Below are 19954 nucleotides of genomic sequence, written 5' to 3'. Positions count from 1 at the left end.
CCAAGTAAGTGACGATAAGTTATTGGCTCTTCTCAAATGGTCTCGACTTACTTTACACCCATTTGTAATTTGTGTATCTGCCACATGTAAGTTGGAGAGTATCATTATGCACAGAAGACTATGGCCCACTGATATATTCCTATGCTTTTTCTACCATATGACTCCACAATAATTATTATGATGAAATCTGTTCCTTTTATTGACGAAGGGAAGTTTTACATACCCAAATGATGGAAGGTACACTTAGGATTTTTTTCGTCTAAAAGTACATCGTCTTTAGCTTGGTTTAAACTTGTGATATATGTATGAATCCAAAAGCAAGAATGGTAAACAAGAAACCACTAAAGACGACTGTCTGAATGGATATCAGTTTGATGGTTAGAGTGGTGCAAAATATGAGGGCATCTCTACTCCTTTTGAGGTAGAAATTGTTTCTTACCTTTGAGAACACCTCTCTGATTCAAACTATAGAGAAAACATAATGAAATTCGGACAATTTCCTCTTTGACATGTTCCAAATATGCAAAAGTTTGTATCAAGACTAAGACTGAGGGAACGAGATTAGAAAAAGTGTCACTTTCTAATTACAAGGATCATAATTATATTGATCGCTTACAATTAATTATTGGCCGTTGATCAAAGGGCTAAGTACATATGTATAAAAATACATTGTTTTGATAACTTGCTTCATTGTTATTAAAAAGTATTAAGCAAAGTTTGAAGCAGGCTACTTATTAAGAGATTATGCACATCAGCATTTCGACAGAATGATGGAGAAAATTTAGTTTTCAGTTTTTTGGTCTTCAATCAATACTGGTACGTCGAAATGAATAATACAGTACAACTACTTGCACAATCGAAAAAAAAAAAAAAAAAAAAACATTTTTTTTTACTGTATATTATTTCAAGGTTAAAAAAAGGTTTCAATGGCACACATTTAAAGCCATCCTGTTTTCAAATGAAATCTAAATTAATTTGTTCAAAGGCGCATATGTTCCTCACAGAAATACAAATATTATATCATATAGCAGGACTTCGATTATTGTCATTATTTCGTTCCAGAAAACTGCAATGGTTATGAAAGTTCTGAAAATTTTTTGCAATTACATAAAAACGCACTTATTTCTAATAAACGTATATATTATACGAAATATCATCCTTTATCAAAATCATGTTAATTAAATTACCGAAACATATTTAATCCAGGAAAATTCTTGTGACATTTTTATACAAAAGTTTAATAGGCAAAGCATATATATCTTTTATTAATAATTATTATATCCGATGTGTGAGGAATTTGGGATGCATGATTATGTGTACAATTTGACAGCTTACATCAGAAACATTAATAACATTTAATTTAATTTAGTTTTTCAGAAGAGTAAAATTTCAAGATCTCTAACTTTTTCATACCAATAGCACAAGTTTTTGGAATCATTCTGCATAAAATAAAACTACATTATTATCTACATCATGACCTCCACTGATTAATTATTGATAACTAAATTTCCGTTCAGTAGTCTGTGAGAAATAGGTGTTGATAATGGACGCGATTATTACTTGTCTCGCAAGTTGTGAGGTCCATTCGGTTATTCGATTTCTTCACGCAAAAGGAGTTAACGCTGCCGAGATTCACTGTCGATTGTATCGTGTTTATGGCAACATTATGAGTGATAGTGCTGTATGGGATTGATGCAGAAAATTTAAGAATGGGCGTGAAGATGTGCACAATGAGGGAAGTCAAGGACGACATTCAATTGTGACTAATGAACTCGTTCAACAAATTGAACAAACTGTGTGTGAAATATGTCCTTTCACAATTTCTGAACGCTCTGAAAATTTCCCACAAATTTGAAGGACAAGTCTCCATGAAATTGTTACAGCAAGGTTAGGTTTCCACAAATTTTGTGCACGATGGGTGCCGAAAAATCTCACTGACCAGCATAAAGTTCAGAGAATGACCTCGACCTTAATGTTTCTTCAGCGTTACCACAAGTACTTGATTTTATATGGCGATAATGTTGAAAAATAGTGTCACTATCCAGGAACGTTTTCCAGGCAATAAATAGTTTGTACCATTGTTTGTGTTTTTTTTTGTAGCCAATCGGAAGTTGATTTCTAAATAGCCCTCGTAATTTAATTGCAATACTCGTAAATAGTGAATGACACTTGAAGACAGAGATAACTGGAGTTTAATGTATTTTTAATTCTGACCTGATCAGAGAATGACTATAAAAATGTAATATCAGCTGAAATTACTATAACTTTTCCAGAAAGAACTGAAAAGCAGGAAGTGTTTGCATGTGTTTTTGCGGGTCCTTTCCTGAGTCAAAATAAGATAATCCTTAGTATGGTACACAGATGGTGACCATTCCAGTTTCATCTTATTCTGAAATATACAACCACCTTACCAAGTTCAACTTTTCGGAAATTTAGCCCTGTTGTACAAAACTGTCTATAGCCACAACAAGCAACAGGGTGTGGGATATCCTCACGACTGAAAGGCACACACAGTTCAAGGTGCGGAGAGGACATTCAAGAATTTGATTTACAGGAAATGTATCTAACATTTCAGAACTTGTACCTGGACACAAGAGTTGTGTGTTTGTGTCCAGTGGCTGGTTTGAGGCTTGCGTAGCAGCCAGGGTAGCGTTGCAGTTCTTGTCTATAACTAGCTTGTCACCTCGGTCCCGGTTCGTCTCGGTCACCAGGGGAGATGTCGTCTCCTGATGGAGGTTGTGACGTCGTCTTCGACACACACTTTCATAGTCGAGCTGGGCCTGTAATATGTGTAAGACATTATTATATATGTGACAAGTAAAAATGAATATTAGTGGATATTATTACACATGTAAGGTTGTGAATCAGTGAGAGATTTAAAACAATATGTTCCTATTTATTTCTATTAGAGGCCACTACAATGTTATCGTAGTAACAGTTGTTACCAAAACTTGAGAATGGAGAAATAGTGGGTCTGGACATAGTATTTTGCCTTTATTAATTTAATGATGAATGAAGAGATCTTTTATATGCAGTAAATTTATTACATTGGGTCAGGAAATTTACTTCTGTATCCAATGAAAGACGCATTCAGAATGAATTAAATACTATTATAGTCACAATCATGCCATGGTATGAAAGAAAAATTTCACAACCTCGAGCGGGAATCGAACCTGCGACTTCCTGTTCTCCGGTCAGGCACTCTACCAGTGAGCTATCGAGTTCACAATCTCGAGCGGGAATCGAACCTGCGACTTCCTGTTCTCCGGTCAGGCTTTCTTTCATACCATGGCATGATTGTGACTATAATAGTATTTAATTCATTAATATGTCACATCAACGGACGTATATACGTCACCCAAACATCGTAAGATGAAGATTGCATTCTGAATCTTTAACTCCTAACACTATTCCTCTCAGTTAGGATTGAACCCGTGATATTTCAATCCAGAGGAACTCATTAGATCAGTAAGACTTGTTTATTTATTTATTTATTTATTTAACCTGGTAGAGATAAGGCCGTAAGGTCTTCTCTTTCCCTCTACTAGGGGATTACAACTACAATATGAAGAATAAAATTACAATTAATATTAAATTTACAATTACAGTAAATCCCTCTTATCCGGCACCAAAGGGATCAGGCTAGTTCTGGATACGAGATTTTGCCAGATAATTGAATAGGCCTAAATACCGGTATATGCAAAAAAAAAAAAAGTTTGTATTTCATTGTGCCAAATGTTGAAACTGCAGCTATGTGAAGCTTATTTCTATATCACTTGCTCATAACTGAATAAACATAAAAACAATGTGGGTTTTCCTTATTAAAACACAACACAAATAATACACTAATTTTAGGTTCGAATATTCACTGAAAATTAAAGTTCGTGCGAACTTCCTAATGTGGCAGCACTGATGGCCCGAACATCACTAAATAAACATAAAAACTGTGTGGATTTTCTTTATTAAAACACTTCACACAACACAAATAATACACTAATTTTAGGTTTGAATATTCACTGAAAATTAAAGTTTGTGCGAACTTCCTAATGTTGCAACATTGACGGCTCGAACATAATTAAATAAACATAAAACCTGTGTGGATTTTCTTTATTAAAACACATCACACAATACAAATAATAGCCTACGCTAATTTTAGGTTCAAATATTCACTGAAAATGAAAGTTCGTGTGAACTTGCTAATGTGGCAAAACTGACGGCCCAGACTATGGCAAAGTAGCAGAGTTAAACACTTTTTTTTTTTTTTTTACTCAGCCAGAAGTGCCTTTATTTTGGTATTGCTAGTTATTTGGGTGCCGGTTGAGGGATTTCACTGTACAATTACAATAAAAATCAAAGTACTTACTATGAATGTGAAAATTATTTGGATTATATTAATGTAGCTAATTTTTTATACTGGGCGATATATACAACTGTGCAATTATTTAAATAATATTAACGAAATTTTTAAGATTCCTCCGCACAGTGTCTGGTTATTCTTGTATTTTAAATTGTAATAAAACGCAATACATACATGAAAGAAGTGATATTGTGCAAATGAAGCTCAAAAAGTAAATTTTAAATGTGAACTATCAGCCGTATCACTGTTAAGAGAGTAATGATGCCAATAATTTGCTCTGATTTGCTCTATGTCACCAATCCTGCAAGTCATGGCCTTCGTGTAATATTGCTTATTGTAGTGTGTGTGTGTGTGTGTGTGTGTGTGTGTTTTTTTTTGTTTTATTCTGAAAAGCCATTAGTTCTCAAAACTGACGACAGATGGATTTTGGAAAATAGTAAAATTATGTAGGAAAATTGACATTTCACTGAAAACTACTATTTTTCTAAAAATCTTTGGGTTCCAAGCTTCAAAATGTGGAGTCATTCATTAAAATCCGTTCAGCCGTTTTCTCGTAATTTCCATTACCAGTTCAAATTATATATACAGATATATTTTCCGTTCAATGTACTCTCTCATGAGAGGTTATATGTATGTCTTCAATCATGGTCTGGAATGGAATCATGTCAACTCTGTTGCAATCTTCTCACCCGAGGTATTTTCACAGATTCATCTATATATTTTCGTGGCATATCCCTCTTAAAAGTCACATTCTTCGAGAACTCCACTCATTCTCTCTGCCATTGTTACATTCGTACTATGACCAAAATGTTTACTCTGATGCGGATTATAACTCTTTCAACACTCAGTGTCCCCACATGCTTGGATATGAAAACTCACAGAATTGCCGCATCCCAAATTCTTTCGTACTTCAGTCCACATGAGTATTGCTCTTCAATCATATGACAACTATGATGTTTCTTCTTGACCAATATTGCAGTTCAGCAGAGCAAGCACATTTTTCTGCTGATCCAGAAGTGTGCTTGGGCGTGGGTTCGGTTCTCACTTGAACTGATTATCTGGTTGGGTTTTTTCCGAGGTTTTCCTCAATTGTAAGGCAAATTTCAGATAATCTATGGCGAATTCTCGGCCTCATCTCGTCAAATATCATCCTCCTATCACCAATTACATCAATGCTAAATAATCTAGTAGTTTATACAGAGTAATTAATTAGAAAAAAAAATTGAAGTTGTTGTCCCTGTTGTACTTTGCAACCATTCAATCTTTAGTTGATCTTCAGAGCTTCTGTACAAAGTCTCCTGAAGATGCAAAATTTACAAAGTAATTCTGTGTTTTGCACATGTTCATTTCTCTTCAATCATTTCTTTGCTGTTCTTTTCTAAGAGTCTACTTCAATGAAACAATGAGTTTTAGTAACTGTGCTAATGATGCAAATTCAATATCCTTCACAAAAAAGTATAATTCCCTGCAACAAACAAAAAGTGAGCTTTGGTCACCATACACCTGATAGCATTAAAGCCTTCCAAATAGACTTCTTGCGTTTTTAGTACATTACAGAAGGACGATCATTGTACAAGGCATATTGTGATCAGCTGGTCTAATGGTTAGACTCTAACCTAAACATGGCCAGTTCCTACAGGACAAAATGCCAGATTTTTTTTACAGATACATATGTTGTTGTTGTTTTCTAATGCCAGGCGTTTGACAATAAAGTCATTTGACCTCTTGCACTCCAATATTTTTCAAAGATATTATCATGACCAGCCAATGAAGCACAGATTTTGAGGTGTTCCGAATCCATTTCTTGGTTTGAGATGCACAAAGGGCAGTTAGGAGACTGATATATTCCAATTCTATGCAGGTGTTTGGCCAAACAATCATGGCCTATTGCCAATCTAAATGCAGCTACAGACGATTTTCGTGGTAAATCGGGAATTAACTGTGGATTATGATGCAGAGAGTTCCATTTTTTCCCTTGAGATTGTGTTATCAAATTTTTTTTGTTGAAGTCTAAGTATGTAGATTTAATAAATCTTTTCACAGAGTAATACATAGATTTAGTAACAGGTCTGTAAGTAGCAGTGCTGCCATTCTTTGCTAAAGCATCCACATTCTCGTTTCCCAGGATTCCACAATAGAATGGTATCCATTGGAATACAATTCTTTTATTGAGTGATATTAATTGAGAGAGCATTTTAGTTATTTCTGCTGTTTGAGGTGAAGGTGTGTGTTTAGAGACTATTGATAGAATAGCTGCTTTGGAGTCTGACAATATAACTGCATTCTTAAATTTATTGATGTGGCATAGAAGATTCCTGAGACTTTCACTTATTGCAATGATTTCTCCATCAAAACTTGTTGTTATCCTATATAAAAGACACAAAGTTACTTATTCCGAATTTAGAAATATTAAACATGGAGTTCCCAAGAATCAATTTTAGGTCCAATTATTTCTAGTTTACATTACGTGATTTAACCTTAACCATAAATAATATATTGCATGTAATTTTATCTACAGATGATTCAAGTGTGATTATTTCAAGCAAACAATATGATCACTTTATAAACATTCTAATACAGTGCTGAATCTAATGAATGAACGATTTCGTGCAAATAAACTAGCACTTAAAGTTGAGAAAACCAAGTGTACCGGTAGTCAAATTTAGTACCGGTATATGTAATAGTACTCAGTTTTCCTACAATATTAGATTAAATGAAATTCATCTCAAAGAATCTATAAGCACAAAGTTTCTTGGTTTAGAGTTTGATAATCATTTGAACTGGAAAACACACATAGAATATATTACTCCTAAAATTGAACTCTGCCTGCTTTCAGATATAAACACAACTTAAAATGTCATACTTTACTTACTTTCATTCTATAATGAAATATGGATTAATATTTTGAGGCAACTCGTCTGAAGCTAAACACTTTTTGTTTTACAGAAGAAACCTATAAGAATAATGGCTGGTGTGCATAAAAGGACATGTAAAAAGATTTTCTAAAATTTAGAAATCTTGACCTTACCTTGTGAGTACATTCTTTCTCTAATGATGTTCTATATTAAAAACCAAGATACTACTGATCAAGACATTAATAATTTTAATACAAGACATAAATTAGATCTCCATCTACCCTCTGTTAGTCTAAGCTGTTATAAAAAAGTACCGGTAGTTCACTGCCGTATTCATGTATTACCGGTACTGTCTTCAATGCACTACCTAATTAACTTAAAGCTTTACAGGACCATGAGAAAAGTTTGAGAACAAATTAACCAAATTTCTACATACGCATACCTTCTACACAACTGAGGAATTGTTTATGCTTGTAAATTGAATAATCTACTTGATATGTATTGTACAATTTTGTATAGCTCAACTAAAATATGCTTGTAAATTGAATTAAACTGTTTACTACGTATTGTATACTTTTGCATAGTTTAACTGATGAATTACATATGCTGTAAATTGGATAGTAATCTGTATAGCTCAACTGATTGCACTGTTTATGTTTTTAAATTTGATTAATTTTACTTCCTATGTAAAATATTTTAATGATGAAAATAAGTAGGTTTCGTCATTTCTATCTGAAGATGAAGGAATATACAAACTATGAAATGTTTGGTTAGTTTTCAATACTTAGTATTTGAAAATAAAGTCACTGATTTTTCTCAAATGATCTCAGCTAATTTATATCCATTTTCAATTTATGCATCCTCTACTAGCAAGTCAGCCAGTACTGTTACACAGAAGATTGGGCAGTACGTCTGTGAATCAATGTGTCTTCTCTCATCATACTATGTGGTCTAGAGGTTATTATATTTGTTTCTCGGTCGAAGTATACCAGATGTAGCTAAGAACAATGATTCTTAGGTATAAATAAATTCTAAGTGCGACTTCTATTGGATGGGAAGTAAAGCTGTTAGTTCCATACGCTAGTTAAATTCACTACATGTAAAAATCCTTTGTTCATGAATAAAGGCAAAATACTATGGTCAGGTCTGTCTTTGTTGGTGAACAATAGAAAAACAGTTGAAACATCTAATTGGTTGATGTCAAATGTCAAGTATATGACAATGGTTTTTACTCTAATAGTTTTTGCCAGATGAGTTAATTTTATTACTGATATCCATTTTCAACATCTACACATCATACATGTACATCAGATGAGCAGATTTCGTTACACATGGAAGACTATGGAATAGTCAGAGTCTGATTCAAAGTGTGAAAACAGGTTGGTTGTTTTCTAATGTTGAACACATGACAATGAATTCACTGGCTCTTTCTAACTGCCTTTGGCTTTATTAAAACACATTTCCAATTTGTGTATTTTGTATTAAGTACAGTGACAGGTAATGTTATACATGAAACTAGTGAGATTTGATCAAGCTCTCATTTTTTCTTAGCAAAGGTCTACACAGTTATTATCATAGTGATATCTGTTACGAACTATTTCGATGCGTGTAATGACGACCTTGGACATAGTCTTCATTCATGAACAAAGGGATCTTTTAGATGCATTAAACTATTAATATGCAAGTCAATGACTCTACTTATATATTGGAAGCTGTGTTTTCAATTTTTTAACTTGGGTTAAGATCTGTAATATTTTCGCCCAGAGGAAAACATAGCATCCACCAGATCACAAGAACGAAACTATTAAACATGTGTTGAGAAAATGAACACAAATTATTGTCCAAATATAACATCTTCCCAATGATGAAGAAAGATACTTACCTCGAGTTCCCGCCTGTTATCTGGCTCGATGTTCTCCTGGTTGTTGTCTAGACTTGTGATGAGGTTATCCTCCATGAGGTTGTCTGTGATACGTGTGGCTCCTAGTATGCCTGTTGCTGGTCGACTGAGGATGGCAGGTGAGGTGGTGACTGCAGGCGGCACTGCATTGTCTGTTACTGACGTCACATTTGGTACCTTCTCCCAGTCATAAGGATCTGACTCTTTAACTCCACGACGTTTCATGCAGCGTTCAAACAGGCCGATCAACATCTGAAAAATTCAGTAGATTTTGAAATCAAAATTTTCATATGAAATCTTATCTATCTCATAACTAGAAAGAAGGAAAATTTTTAAGTTTAGAAATAAATAAACAAATCAATAAATTTCACATATTCCCCTACAATACAAGAAGTTTACGAAATTATACAGTATCATTTGAAGTTTATTCTTGGTACCATTTTGAGTAACTAAGTCCTTATGTAAATGAACCTTTCCAATAATTCGCGGGTGCTCATGTAAAAGAGGTAAAGTATGAATTGGCTAAAGCAGGATAAGTAAAGATTTGAACCCTCCACGATTACTTCTGTCTTGTGTTAAAGGGGTTAAATCATGTTTCCATCCATGATGCAGTTACAGTGCTCCGTATTTTGTGACAAAGGAGTTTTGTTCAGTACTAAAGGAGAGAAGTTTACATACCTTACAATTTGACTTAACCCCCTTTACATGGGCACCCGCGAATTTATTATGATTCTATAACAAATTAAAACTTAAGAAGTAATGCTCTTAATTATTATAAAAATGTATAAAATATCAAACAAATGCTTACAAAAATACTATTACATTAAATAACAAGTATGTAGCTAAATAAAGAATATTAAAAGCTTTTGTCACATATTTGTATATTTAACTCTCGGGAAAAAAAGAAGAAACAATATGTCACCTTTTTATTTGAGAACAAAGTAAAATAATCAGTGCTTTATGAATGATATGTTTGCATCTCACAGAGTTTATTCTTCTGAGTAAAGCAATTCACACGTATTTTAAAAACTTCAAAGATATGTCAGGCAATCAACTGATATAATGCACACCCATATCTGTCAACTAAATTTAAGAAAAGTGTGTAGACGCAACTTTTGATTGCCAATTCGAAATAAGTTGATAACATTAGTATACTGATAGCAAGTCAGAGCATGGAGTTTACAGCAAGAGAAAATGCTGTTTTTGTTGTATGTATAGGCGAAACTTGTTAAAAAAAATTGGGGAAACTTGATACATTAGCCTGAAATATTTTACATTCTTCCTGGGACACTCTATATAACCACACTAACAACAATCCTTTACCTGTAAAATTATAAATACCTGTATTTAAGATGTTTCACTTTCTTTCTAAAGTAAACGTCTGGTAACACAGTTCATTTCTTAAAGTAAACTAGTCAATTATTTCAATCAATTCCAAGAGGCTGGTGATTGTTTCAGTGGCAATGCAATAATGCGATGGAATTAAGATGACACTGTCCCATTGAAAATCTCAAGTAGCTTTTCAGCCTTCTTAAACCTGAGAAGGATCTTTTAGCAGTATATGTTGATAATGGGACAGTCAGCACAAGGCATTAAAATTTCTTAACTTCAGGAATTATCTCATTTTGTTATGCACTGATCACTTTTGAGTACCTGCACTATTGAAAAAAATAATAATTTAAGAGGATATACCTTGCACTGAATTTCTGCATGTCAAATAATTTAAGAGGATATACCTTGCACTGAATTTCTGCATGTCAATCACTTCTCTGAAAAAAGTGTGAAATATCTGCGATATTGTCATCTTTTTAATAATGAAATTTTGAAACTTAATCAACAGATGTAAAGCATCACTTTCAAAGGCCAGAATAAGGCACTGAATTGGAACAGCAATTACTTCAAAGAACTTTTGCCGATTCACATCTCAGATTAGTGAAATGATAAGGATCACTATCACCATCAATTTATTTAAGCATTCTTCTATGTCGAGGTAATTTTGGTTCTTGGAGATATAGAAGATTTGCCCATGATCTTCCCAAAATGTCTCATACGTAATTCTTTATATGTCTAAGGATTTCTTCCAATCACTAAATCATGGAATATACCTCTTGAAAATTTAGAAATTTCCCCTGTACAGCTGTGTTCATGGCATCAACATGGGCAAATATCTTGCACAAAACATTCATACAGGAGTATAACTGAAATAAGAACAATTGAAGACAAAATGCATTTGTTTTAGTACCTGCATCAGACAACTCTGATAATTCTTCTATAAACTCAACTGTCCATAATTGGAATTAACTGATGATAATGACGAATTAATCATTCACCTTGTGGACAGAAAGGTCGTAAATTCATGGCATCATGGTCTTGTAACTGCTTAAAAAGAGAGAGTCATTTAGGGGACTGCTTCACAAATGCAATGATTTTTATCAAGTTAAAGAAATTATGTCAACCAACAACATTCTTCACAATATCTTGAATAACAATGCTGCTCTTGGTTTTCTCATTTGAATCACTTTAGCACCAGATAACTGACAAGACACATTTACTTCCTCATTTAGTTTCGCTACAATGAGATTCAAATCGCTCATGAACTCGAAATTTATCTAGGGAATTTTTATAGGTTTGAAAATCATTCTTCACAAAAGTAAGAACTACCTAATTTCTATGAAAACTTTAGCAGATTTCCAGCATAGACATCTTGACAATATTTGCAATGAATAATTTCGAGGGAAAAATTGTTCCGGAGCCGGGTATCGAACCCGGGACCTTTGGTTTAACGTACCAATGCTCTACCACTGAGCTACTCGGGAACTCTAACCGACACCGATCCAATTTTTCCCTCTATATCCACAGACCTCAAAGTGGGCTGACAACCATCAAGCAACCAACTTCGAGTGCACACTAACTCCGTGTGACTTAAATTGTGGTTTTCTGTTAACGAACAGTGACGTGTATTATGCAAATCAAGATTTTCAGGTATAACTCCCTGTAAAGTTGATTTGAATAATTTCGAGGGAAAAATTGTTCCGGAGCCGGGTATCGAACCCGGGACCTTTGGTTTAACGTACCAACGCTCTACCACTGAGCTACTCGGGAACTCTAACCGACACCGATCCATAATACACGTCACTGTTCGTTAACAGAAAACCACAATTTAAGTCACACGGAGTTAGTGTGCACTCGAAGTTGGTTGCTTGACGGTTGTCAGCCCACTTTGAGGTCTGTGGATATAGAGGGAAAAATTGGATCAGTGTCGGTTAGAGTTCCCGAGTAGCTCAGTGGTAGAGCGTTGGTACGTTAAACCAAAGGTCCCGGGTTCGATACCCAGCTCCAGAACAATTTTTCCCTCGAAATTATTCAAATCAACTTTACAGGGAGTTATACCTGAAAATCTTGATTTGAATATTTGCAATGTATGAGGATGCTTCAAAAGTAAGGTAACAAAAGCTCTCATGGACAAATTTTATTTCAGGATACACAGTAGTAGGGTACTGGTATGCATTACCTTTCAACATAGTCACCATACTGGTCGAAATGCTTGATCCAACAGTAGACCAAGGCATCAATTAAATTATGGTTTATTTAACGACGCTCGCAACAGCAGGGGTTATATCAGCGTCGCTGGTGTGCTGGAATTTTTGTCCCACAGGAGTTCTTTTACATGCCAGTAAATCTACTGACATGAGCCTGTCACATTTAAACACACTTAAATGCCATCGACCTTGGCCAGAATCGAACCCGCAACCTCGAGCATAGAAGGCCAGCGCTATACCAACTGCGCTACCGAGGGCGACCCAAGACATCGATGCCGGCATAAAAGAAATCTGTGTCAAGTCCCTGAAGCCATGTCATTACAGCTTGCTGAACGACTGTATTGGTGTTGAATAACTTACCACCCTTCTTCTTCTTCTTCTTCTTCTTCTTCTTCTTCTTCTTCTTCTTCTTCTTCTTCTTTTGATTTAAGGGTATAAAATTATAGCATTTAGGCATAAAAGGTCCATTGTGCACCCCGTAATCTGGAAATCAACCCAGACACAAGCCTTGCAATATTACTATGTTTAATTTCCTGAAATTCCTAGGAGACAATATATGTTTTCTGAGATAATGATGCCTGATTTGGCTTGAACCTGCGCAATCCAGCAAAATGTGAGGTGATGACTGAACCTCCAGTCCATATATCCTACAAATTGGGTCATCACTATGGCCCTAAATGTGAAGGTGCTTATTTAGATGGCAATATTCATATTTAGATGGCAATGTCCAGTCAAAAGCCTAGTAACTCATCTTAGAATTCTCTTTCCAAGGTCAGGAGTTGTTTAGTTGAGTCAGGTTTTGGTTCTCCAGTAAGAAGTTTAGCCTGTCTCATAGCTGTTGCAGATCTCCAGGCTCCTAGTAATACTTTCATAAGGTTCTTCTTTAGAACCTGTTTGATTATACACTTAGAGATGCAAACACAAGGTTCTGGGCCATAGCACTGGATTGAAGTTCCATGCTTGGTCAATAGGTTGGCTTGTTCATTACCATCACCTTACCACCCAGATGCTTCTTCAATAGTCCGAAGAGATGGAAATCACTAGGTTACAGGTCAGGGCTGTAGAGAGGATGGTCCAGTACTTTCCACTAGAAGCTGCTCATGAATGATAGTTAGTAGTCGAGATGCCAAAAGACATTTTCATGTGGGTGCCAAGGCAACTCACAGAAGATAACAAAACCACTGAGATGGAATTGTCTCTCATGCACTTGATGCGGTTTTATGAGAAAGAACTGCTTTCCTACACCTTATCATTACAGAGAATGAAATGTGGGTGCATCATGTGACACTGAAGACAGAGCAAGCTTCCATGTCATGGAAACACACATCGTTTCCACCTTGCAAGAAATTAGCTCCATCTGCGAAGAAAGTTATAGCAATGGTCTTTTGAAACCATAAGAGCGTGCTTCTGGTTGATTTCCTCACCAGGGGAGCGAAAGTGAATGCTGTCAGTTATTGTCACACACTGGGGGGCGTTTGTGGAAGGCAATTCGCAGAAAACGACTTGTACTTTTCTCAACAGGCGTCACGTTGCTGCACGACCACATGCAGTCAACAGCATGTGTGAATTGTTATGGCGCTTCTGGTGGGAAGTACTGCACTATCATCCCTACAGCCCCGACCTGGCACTCGGTGATTTTCGAAGAAGCACCTGGGTGATAAGCGATTCAACAATATGGCCGTTCAGCAAGCTGTCATGATGTAGTTTCAGGGACTTGACGCAGATTTCTTTTATGCCAGCATTGATGCCTTGATCTACTGTTGGAACAAGTGTTTGGACAAGCATGATGACTTATGTTGAAAAGTAATGCGTACCAGTGCCTTACTACTGTGTGTCAGTATATCTGCCTGTGAAATAAAATTTGTCCATGAGAACTCTTGTTACCTTTTCCAAGCACCCTCATACATCTTATTCATTCATTCTTGATTACACACTTTTAACACTTGTATATCACTAATGATATGGTTAAACTTGTTGAATTAACAACTTATATAACTTCATTGTTTAAATAATGAAATTATTATGGTACTTTACCTACTGACTAGTATCACTATTTAGTAGAATGAAGTTGTTAATTTGACAAGTTTAACCATATCATTAGAGACAGATTTTTATTTTTGTCATAAAAAAATCCATAGGAAACAATATGATATCCACTTTGTTTGAAAACTTTGTTTTTGTACTCGTATATACATAGGTTGTAACTTTAATAATGGCAACTATTTATTTATTACGAAAATAAAAGTGATACATCTGTGAAACTTCTACAGTCCTTCAATGTAGTAACCAGCATTGTCTACAATTCGTTGCCAGCGATATGGAAGTCATAGTATCCCTGTAGCAGCTCCTCTTCTATTCATGATTCTGATGGACCGCCCTACTGCCTGCAGAATATCGGGAACAGTCTGGAATCGAACGTCACGAAGTGGTTCCTTCATCTTTGGGATTAAATCATAATTACAGGGGCTTAAGTCCGGTGAATATGGTGGATGGAAAAGCACTTCCCACCCCCAGCAACGTTACAAATCAGCTACAGGGTGTGTCGTGTGCACCCTTGCAATATCTTGCAAAATGATGGGAGTGTTCTGCAAAACGTGTGGGTGCTTTCTTTGCAATGCTGGTCTCAGATTATGCTCCAAAAAATGACGGAAATACTGTGCATTAACATTCTGGCTTTGTGGGATGGTAGGTGTTAGGATGACGCCGTCACAGTCGTACACAACAATCAGCATAACTTTCACATTCGTAGGAGCACGACACATCACTGTTTTGCATGGTGACCCGTAATGATGCCACTCATTTGATTGGTGCTTAGTAGAAGTTTGTATGACCTGGTCCATGTCTCATCAAGCGCAACAATACACCGTAAGAAGGCGTCTCCTTCACGATCATAATGCTCCAAGTGAGTTTGAGTGGTGTCATATCGTATCCCTCCATCAAATCCCAGGGAACCCACCAAGATGCAATTTTTCTCATTTTTAGACGATTCTTTAGAATACGAAACAGTCATATGCCATATTCCTATCTCCTGGGCTAACTCACGTACCATCTATCGTCGACAGTTGTCTAATAGCGCAGAAACAGCTTCCACTTCCTCTTCACTAACACTCTGACGACTCAGCCAAGCCATGTTTTCCACGCGGTCACGCCCCTCGTTGAAGGCTCGAACCCACCTCGCCACAGTCCTATATGGTAACGCCGTCTCTCCACATGCCTCAACAAGACTGTCATGACATTGTCGTGCTGTACGACCACGGGGAGATTGAATTTTCAGCCAAAATCGCTATTCCTGCTTTGTAAACATGGCAAAACACAACCGCTTAGAGCTGTAACGAACAGGAGACTAACTTCAAACTCTCCACAGAGCATGTGCTGTGAGTCGGACGGAAGAGTCCTTTTAGGGGGGAGGAGGGCAGACACAGACTAACATGTGGTAGAAGTGACAATTAACTCCGTCTCATTTCGCTTTTACAGCAGTGTTGCCACTATTAAAGTTACACCCCATGTATCTTTAATATAGACTTGATTACTATAGACCGGACTTGATTTCCCTTTAGAGATTAACGAAGTTAACTTATGCGAAATATAGCGGTGATGTCACTAGAAGTACAGTACAACAGTAATAGAGACTCTCATTATTTCCATCGGTAATATAAACTTAATATACCTATGGAAGCCTACTTCATAGTGTTCTACTTCTCAAAATGAGAAATAATTACGTTAACTATTTAGAATCAGATCCATATTTATAAGAAGTTCCTGTACTCAAAATTATTTTAGGAATAATAAATAAGCTTTACTTACTATGGCATTGTGAATCATATTGTATGTATTTTATTTAACAACAACATTCTATGGAAACTGCTGGATGGTGGTACACTTTCTAAATGAGAGAACTAGTTTGACTGGAACTCTGACAGAGAGTTCTCTATTGTTGTGAAAGCGACCTGGCAAGGTAGTATTCCAAAACTTGTAAAAGTGTATAATGATAATGACCCATCAGATATACTTTCACTTCAAAATAATTGCTCTGTATGAAATATTTTTCTAATCATAGAGCATGGACTTATTTTGTTCATTGTATTATTTGCGTAAAAATCAAGACGAAAGTACCAGTACTGTAGTAAGGAAAAATTACGAATCTAGCGCCATTTAGTATCCTTTTCATTTGAGGGCCTGAAGTAAAGTAGCGCTATTTTAATTTGCATAATATACTCCAGATAAATTAAAAATATAATCAACATGAACAAAAGTGTTCAAATAATTTAGGAGAAAATTATGTATATATTTTACAAACAAACGGAACTATGAACAAAGAAGACAAGTGTGAAAATGCCAAATATTTCTCTTATTTTGCAATACTACATTATTCTCTCGATACTTTATATAAGGACAAACAACACAGTACAGCATAACTATATGGGAGTGCACTGGTAAAATTCTATTTAATGGTCACCACTCAGTGACAGGTTGATAACTGAAATTCTTCCTAGTGTTAGTATATCCTTAATTTAATATTTATGTTATATTTTGCAATCACTATCTTCAGGTTTCTTTATTACACGAGTCTAGCACTCAATATTAATTTCATCGAGTGCATTTAAATTAAAGCATCCATTTCATACATAACTGTCTTCTTAAATCGTAAAAGCAAACACATAATTTAGTTTCTGTAAATAGATATCTATAAAATAAAAGTGTTAAATATAAGGGTTGTGATCCTATGAATAATTGACAGAATAAATTAAAAAAGAAAGTCACTAACTCGAAACTTCATAATATGAAAAGTGCACAAGACGACACTCAGTCTCTTATCATGCATAAGCAGAAACTTACTGCATAATCAGGTTTATCTGCATATTCTAAAGATTGTATATGGTCCAGGAACTGTCGTAGGTCCGATGGCAAATGCTTCAATAGTAACCGATGGTCATACTTCTCTTTCATTAGGCCAACCTGCAACAGGACAATTGAACAAAGATTACAAAAAGTGATCAGACAACATAATATATTTCCTCTACAGCAGTATGGTTAGCGGGTAAATGGGAAGAGAGGGGTAAGTTTTTTGTCTCTTCAAAGGTGTTCTCAATTACTTGCTTCCTGCGTGATTATGAGCAAGGGTGGAGAATTACGTTTCAGGGATAATCTGTTCATGGGACTGGATACAGGACATAAGACAGTCTCAGAAAGTTTTCTTTAAACAATTACACTGTCTATGTGACTGCCCACCAGAAATGATATTAAGGCAACAGTGGAAACAAATAGTCGGAGGATAAATGGTTTTCACTGGCGACTGGCATGGTATAGAAAAGAGAATTTGTAATTGTCTGTTCGTCCAGCCTTTGCTTCTGACTAGCTCAAGTAGAGTGAATACTGTAATAGCTGAGGATTAACAACACCCCATCTGCAATGGATAAAATTAACAGAAACATTAATTTCATTTCTTCTTTCTGTATCGCAAAAGATCATATGCCACAATCGCTATATTTCTGGTGTAAATTATACAATTGGATTTCATTTAATAAAGTTAGATGAAGTTAATTAACGCTATTTTGTGCTCTAAATATAGTATTATATCTTCATCAAATCAAAAGGATAATTCATTCATTCATTCATAGTGTTCTGCCCAAGGGCAGGTCATTCACTGCAAACCCAGCATTCTCCAGTCTTTCCTATTTTCTGTCTTTCTCTTTGTCTCCTCATATGATCCACGTATCTTAATGTCGTCTATCATTTGATATCTTCTTCTGCCTCGAACTCTTCTCCCATTCACAATTCCTTCCAGTGCATCCTTCAGAAGACAGTTTCTTCTCAACCAGTGACCCAGCCAATTCCCAAAAGGATAAATGGAATTAAATTTAATACCTATGTATCGCATTCTATTGCTCATTTGTTCCCTTACTTTATCTACATAATGTCATACACATGACAATACTATGTAAATTTCTGCTTCTTACTGGATATCTCAAGCCAATAAATTGATCCATTTATGAACAATGTTATAGTATTTGCTTCGAAAGATTCATAAGATCAAGCAGATATTTAACATAGTCTACTGAATCTGTACATTATTGTATATGATACATACCTGCTCTTTGTCTTTGATCTTCCTCCATGGAAGTTGTCCATTAACAAACTCTACCAGCATGTAGAACAGAGACCATAGATCATCATGTCGACCCATCTCCTATACAATCAGGACACAGAGTTTTAGTGTTAGTGATTTCAAAGACTACTGCATATACCTCAATATACAGATTGTTTATAATAAAATACCATAACCAAATTAAGCCCAAAAAACTATTTTACTGATTATATTTTTAATATATCGAATTTTGACTATTCCACCACAGCCAAATTTTGAGCCATAAATTATCTTCATTTTCTTCACTGGAAGTCTTTTATTCATTTTATTTGTGACAAGCTCAAACTGCTCATTTTAAAAGGATATGTATGTGTTGTCTCCTTAGCTTGTCTATCAGCAGCTGAAATTTTCGGCATCCATAAAGCAGTTACAAATTACTATCATAGGAACATATTTTGAATAAAATCATGAAAATTTTCACAGCGTAGCTTTAACTGTTCTCTTATTTGTAACGATAATGAAAATGAGTCTTTGTAATTCCTTTACCTTTATAGGCCTAATACTTCACAGTAATTTGCAAATGTAATATACAGTCAACTGTCATTCCAACAGATTCTGACTTGCTGGATTTAGGAGAGTAACTTTAGATGGAATTCGGTTTAGTTGAATGAAACTGAAGAGCAGATCAAAGTTATCAAATGCTTTAATCTGAGAAAACAGTGGGGAAAGTGCACGCAGGAGATAATGTGGGGAGGATTTAAATCAAGATGCAGACAAACTGGCGATAAAATTCAAGAAGTTACAGGCTCATGAATACAGTGAAATTGTCATCACTTACATCGATATACCTGACATCATTAAATTATTGTTTACTTAAGAGCAGTTTAAGATCAGAAATCAGCTGAAGCTTGGGACATTCTTTCGTTCTGTAATGTTAGTTCATTTCTTTATGGAAACAAGGATAAATGAATCTGACAGTTCCTCTAACTCAGAATAATTCATCATTCAGAGTGCCACAATGTGATCACTGTCCACCTCTTCATCATTTTTATTCATGTTCCCTTTTCTATGATTTTTGTATTTGTTAATATTACTTAGACATTAACAGAAAATTACTTACAATCACACAACATGAACAATTTTCCACTCACTTGTCCGTGAAATCAATAATAGATTGTACCCAATGAAAACAGAATTATTATGAAAAAGTACAATGAA

The 19954-nt window shown here is 35.3% G+C and overlaps 1 protein-coding gene across 10 annotated transcripts in view; it reads right to left on the bottom strand.

Moving 5' to 3' along the window:
- The window catches only part of Asator (tau-tubulin kinase asator), a 323859-nt gene that overhangs the window by 105588 nt on the left and 198317 nt on the right, over positions 1–19954 (bottom strand). For 9 of the 10 annotated variants that reach the window (XM_069828645.1, XM_069828649.1, XM_069828653.1 and 6 more), the window contains exons 6-9: positions 18740–18838; positions 17488–17607; positions 9095–9364; positions 2585–2780 (exon numbers count right to left, since the gene is read on the bottom strand). In XM_069828645.1, the coding sequence (XP_069684746.1) occupies positions 2585–2780; positions 9095–9364; positions 17488–17607; positions 18740–18838 (685 nt within the window). The remainder of the gene's footprint in view (positions 1–2584; positions 2781–9094; positions 9365–17487; positions 17608–18739; positions 18839–19954) is intronic. The other variant, XM_069828650.1, reaches the window with a different exon arrangement.

This window comes from Periplaneta americana, chromosome 6 (assembly GCF_040183065.1).
Source record: "Periplaneta americana isolate PAMFEO1 chromosome 6, P.americana_PAMFEO1_priV1, whole genome shotgun sequence".
Lineage (NCBI taxonomy): Eukaryota > Metazoa > Arthropoda > Insecta > Blattodea > Blattidae > Periplaneta > Periplaneta americana.
Note: the sequence above shows the minus strand (reverse complement) of the source record. Positions and strands in the feature narration are given on the sequence as shown.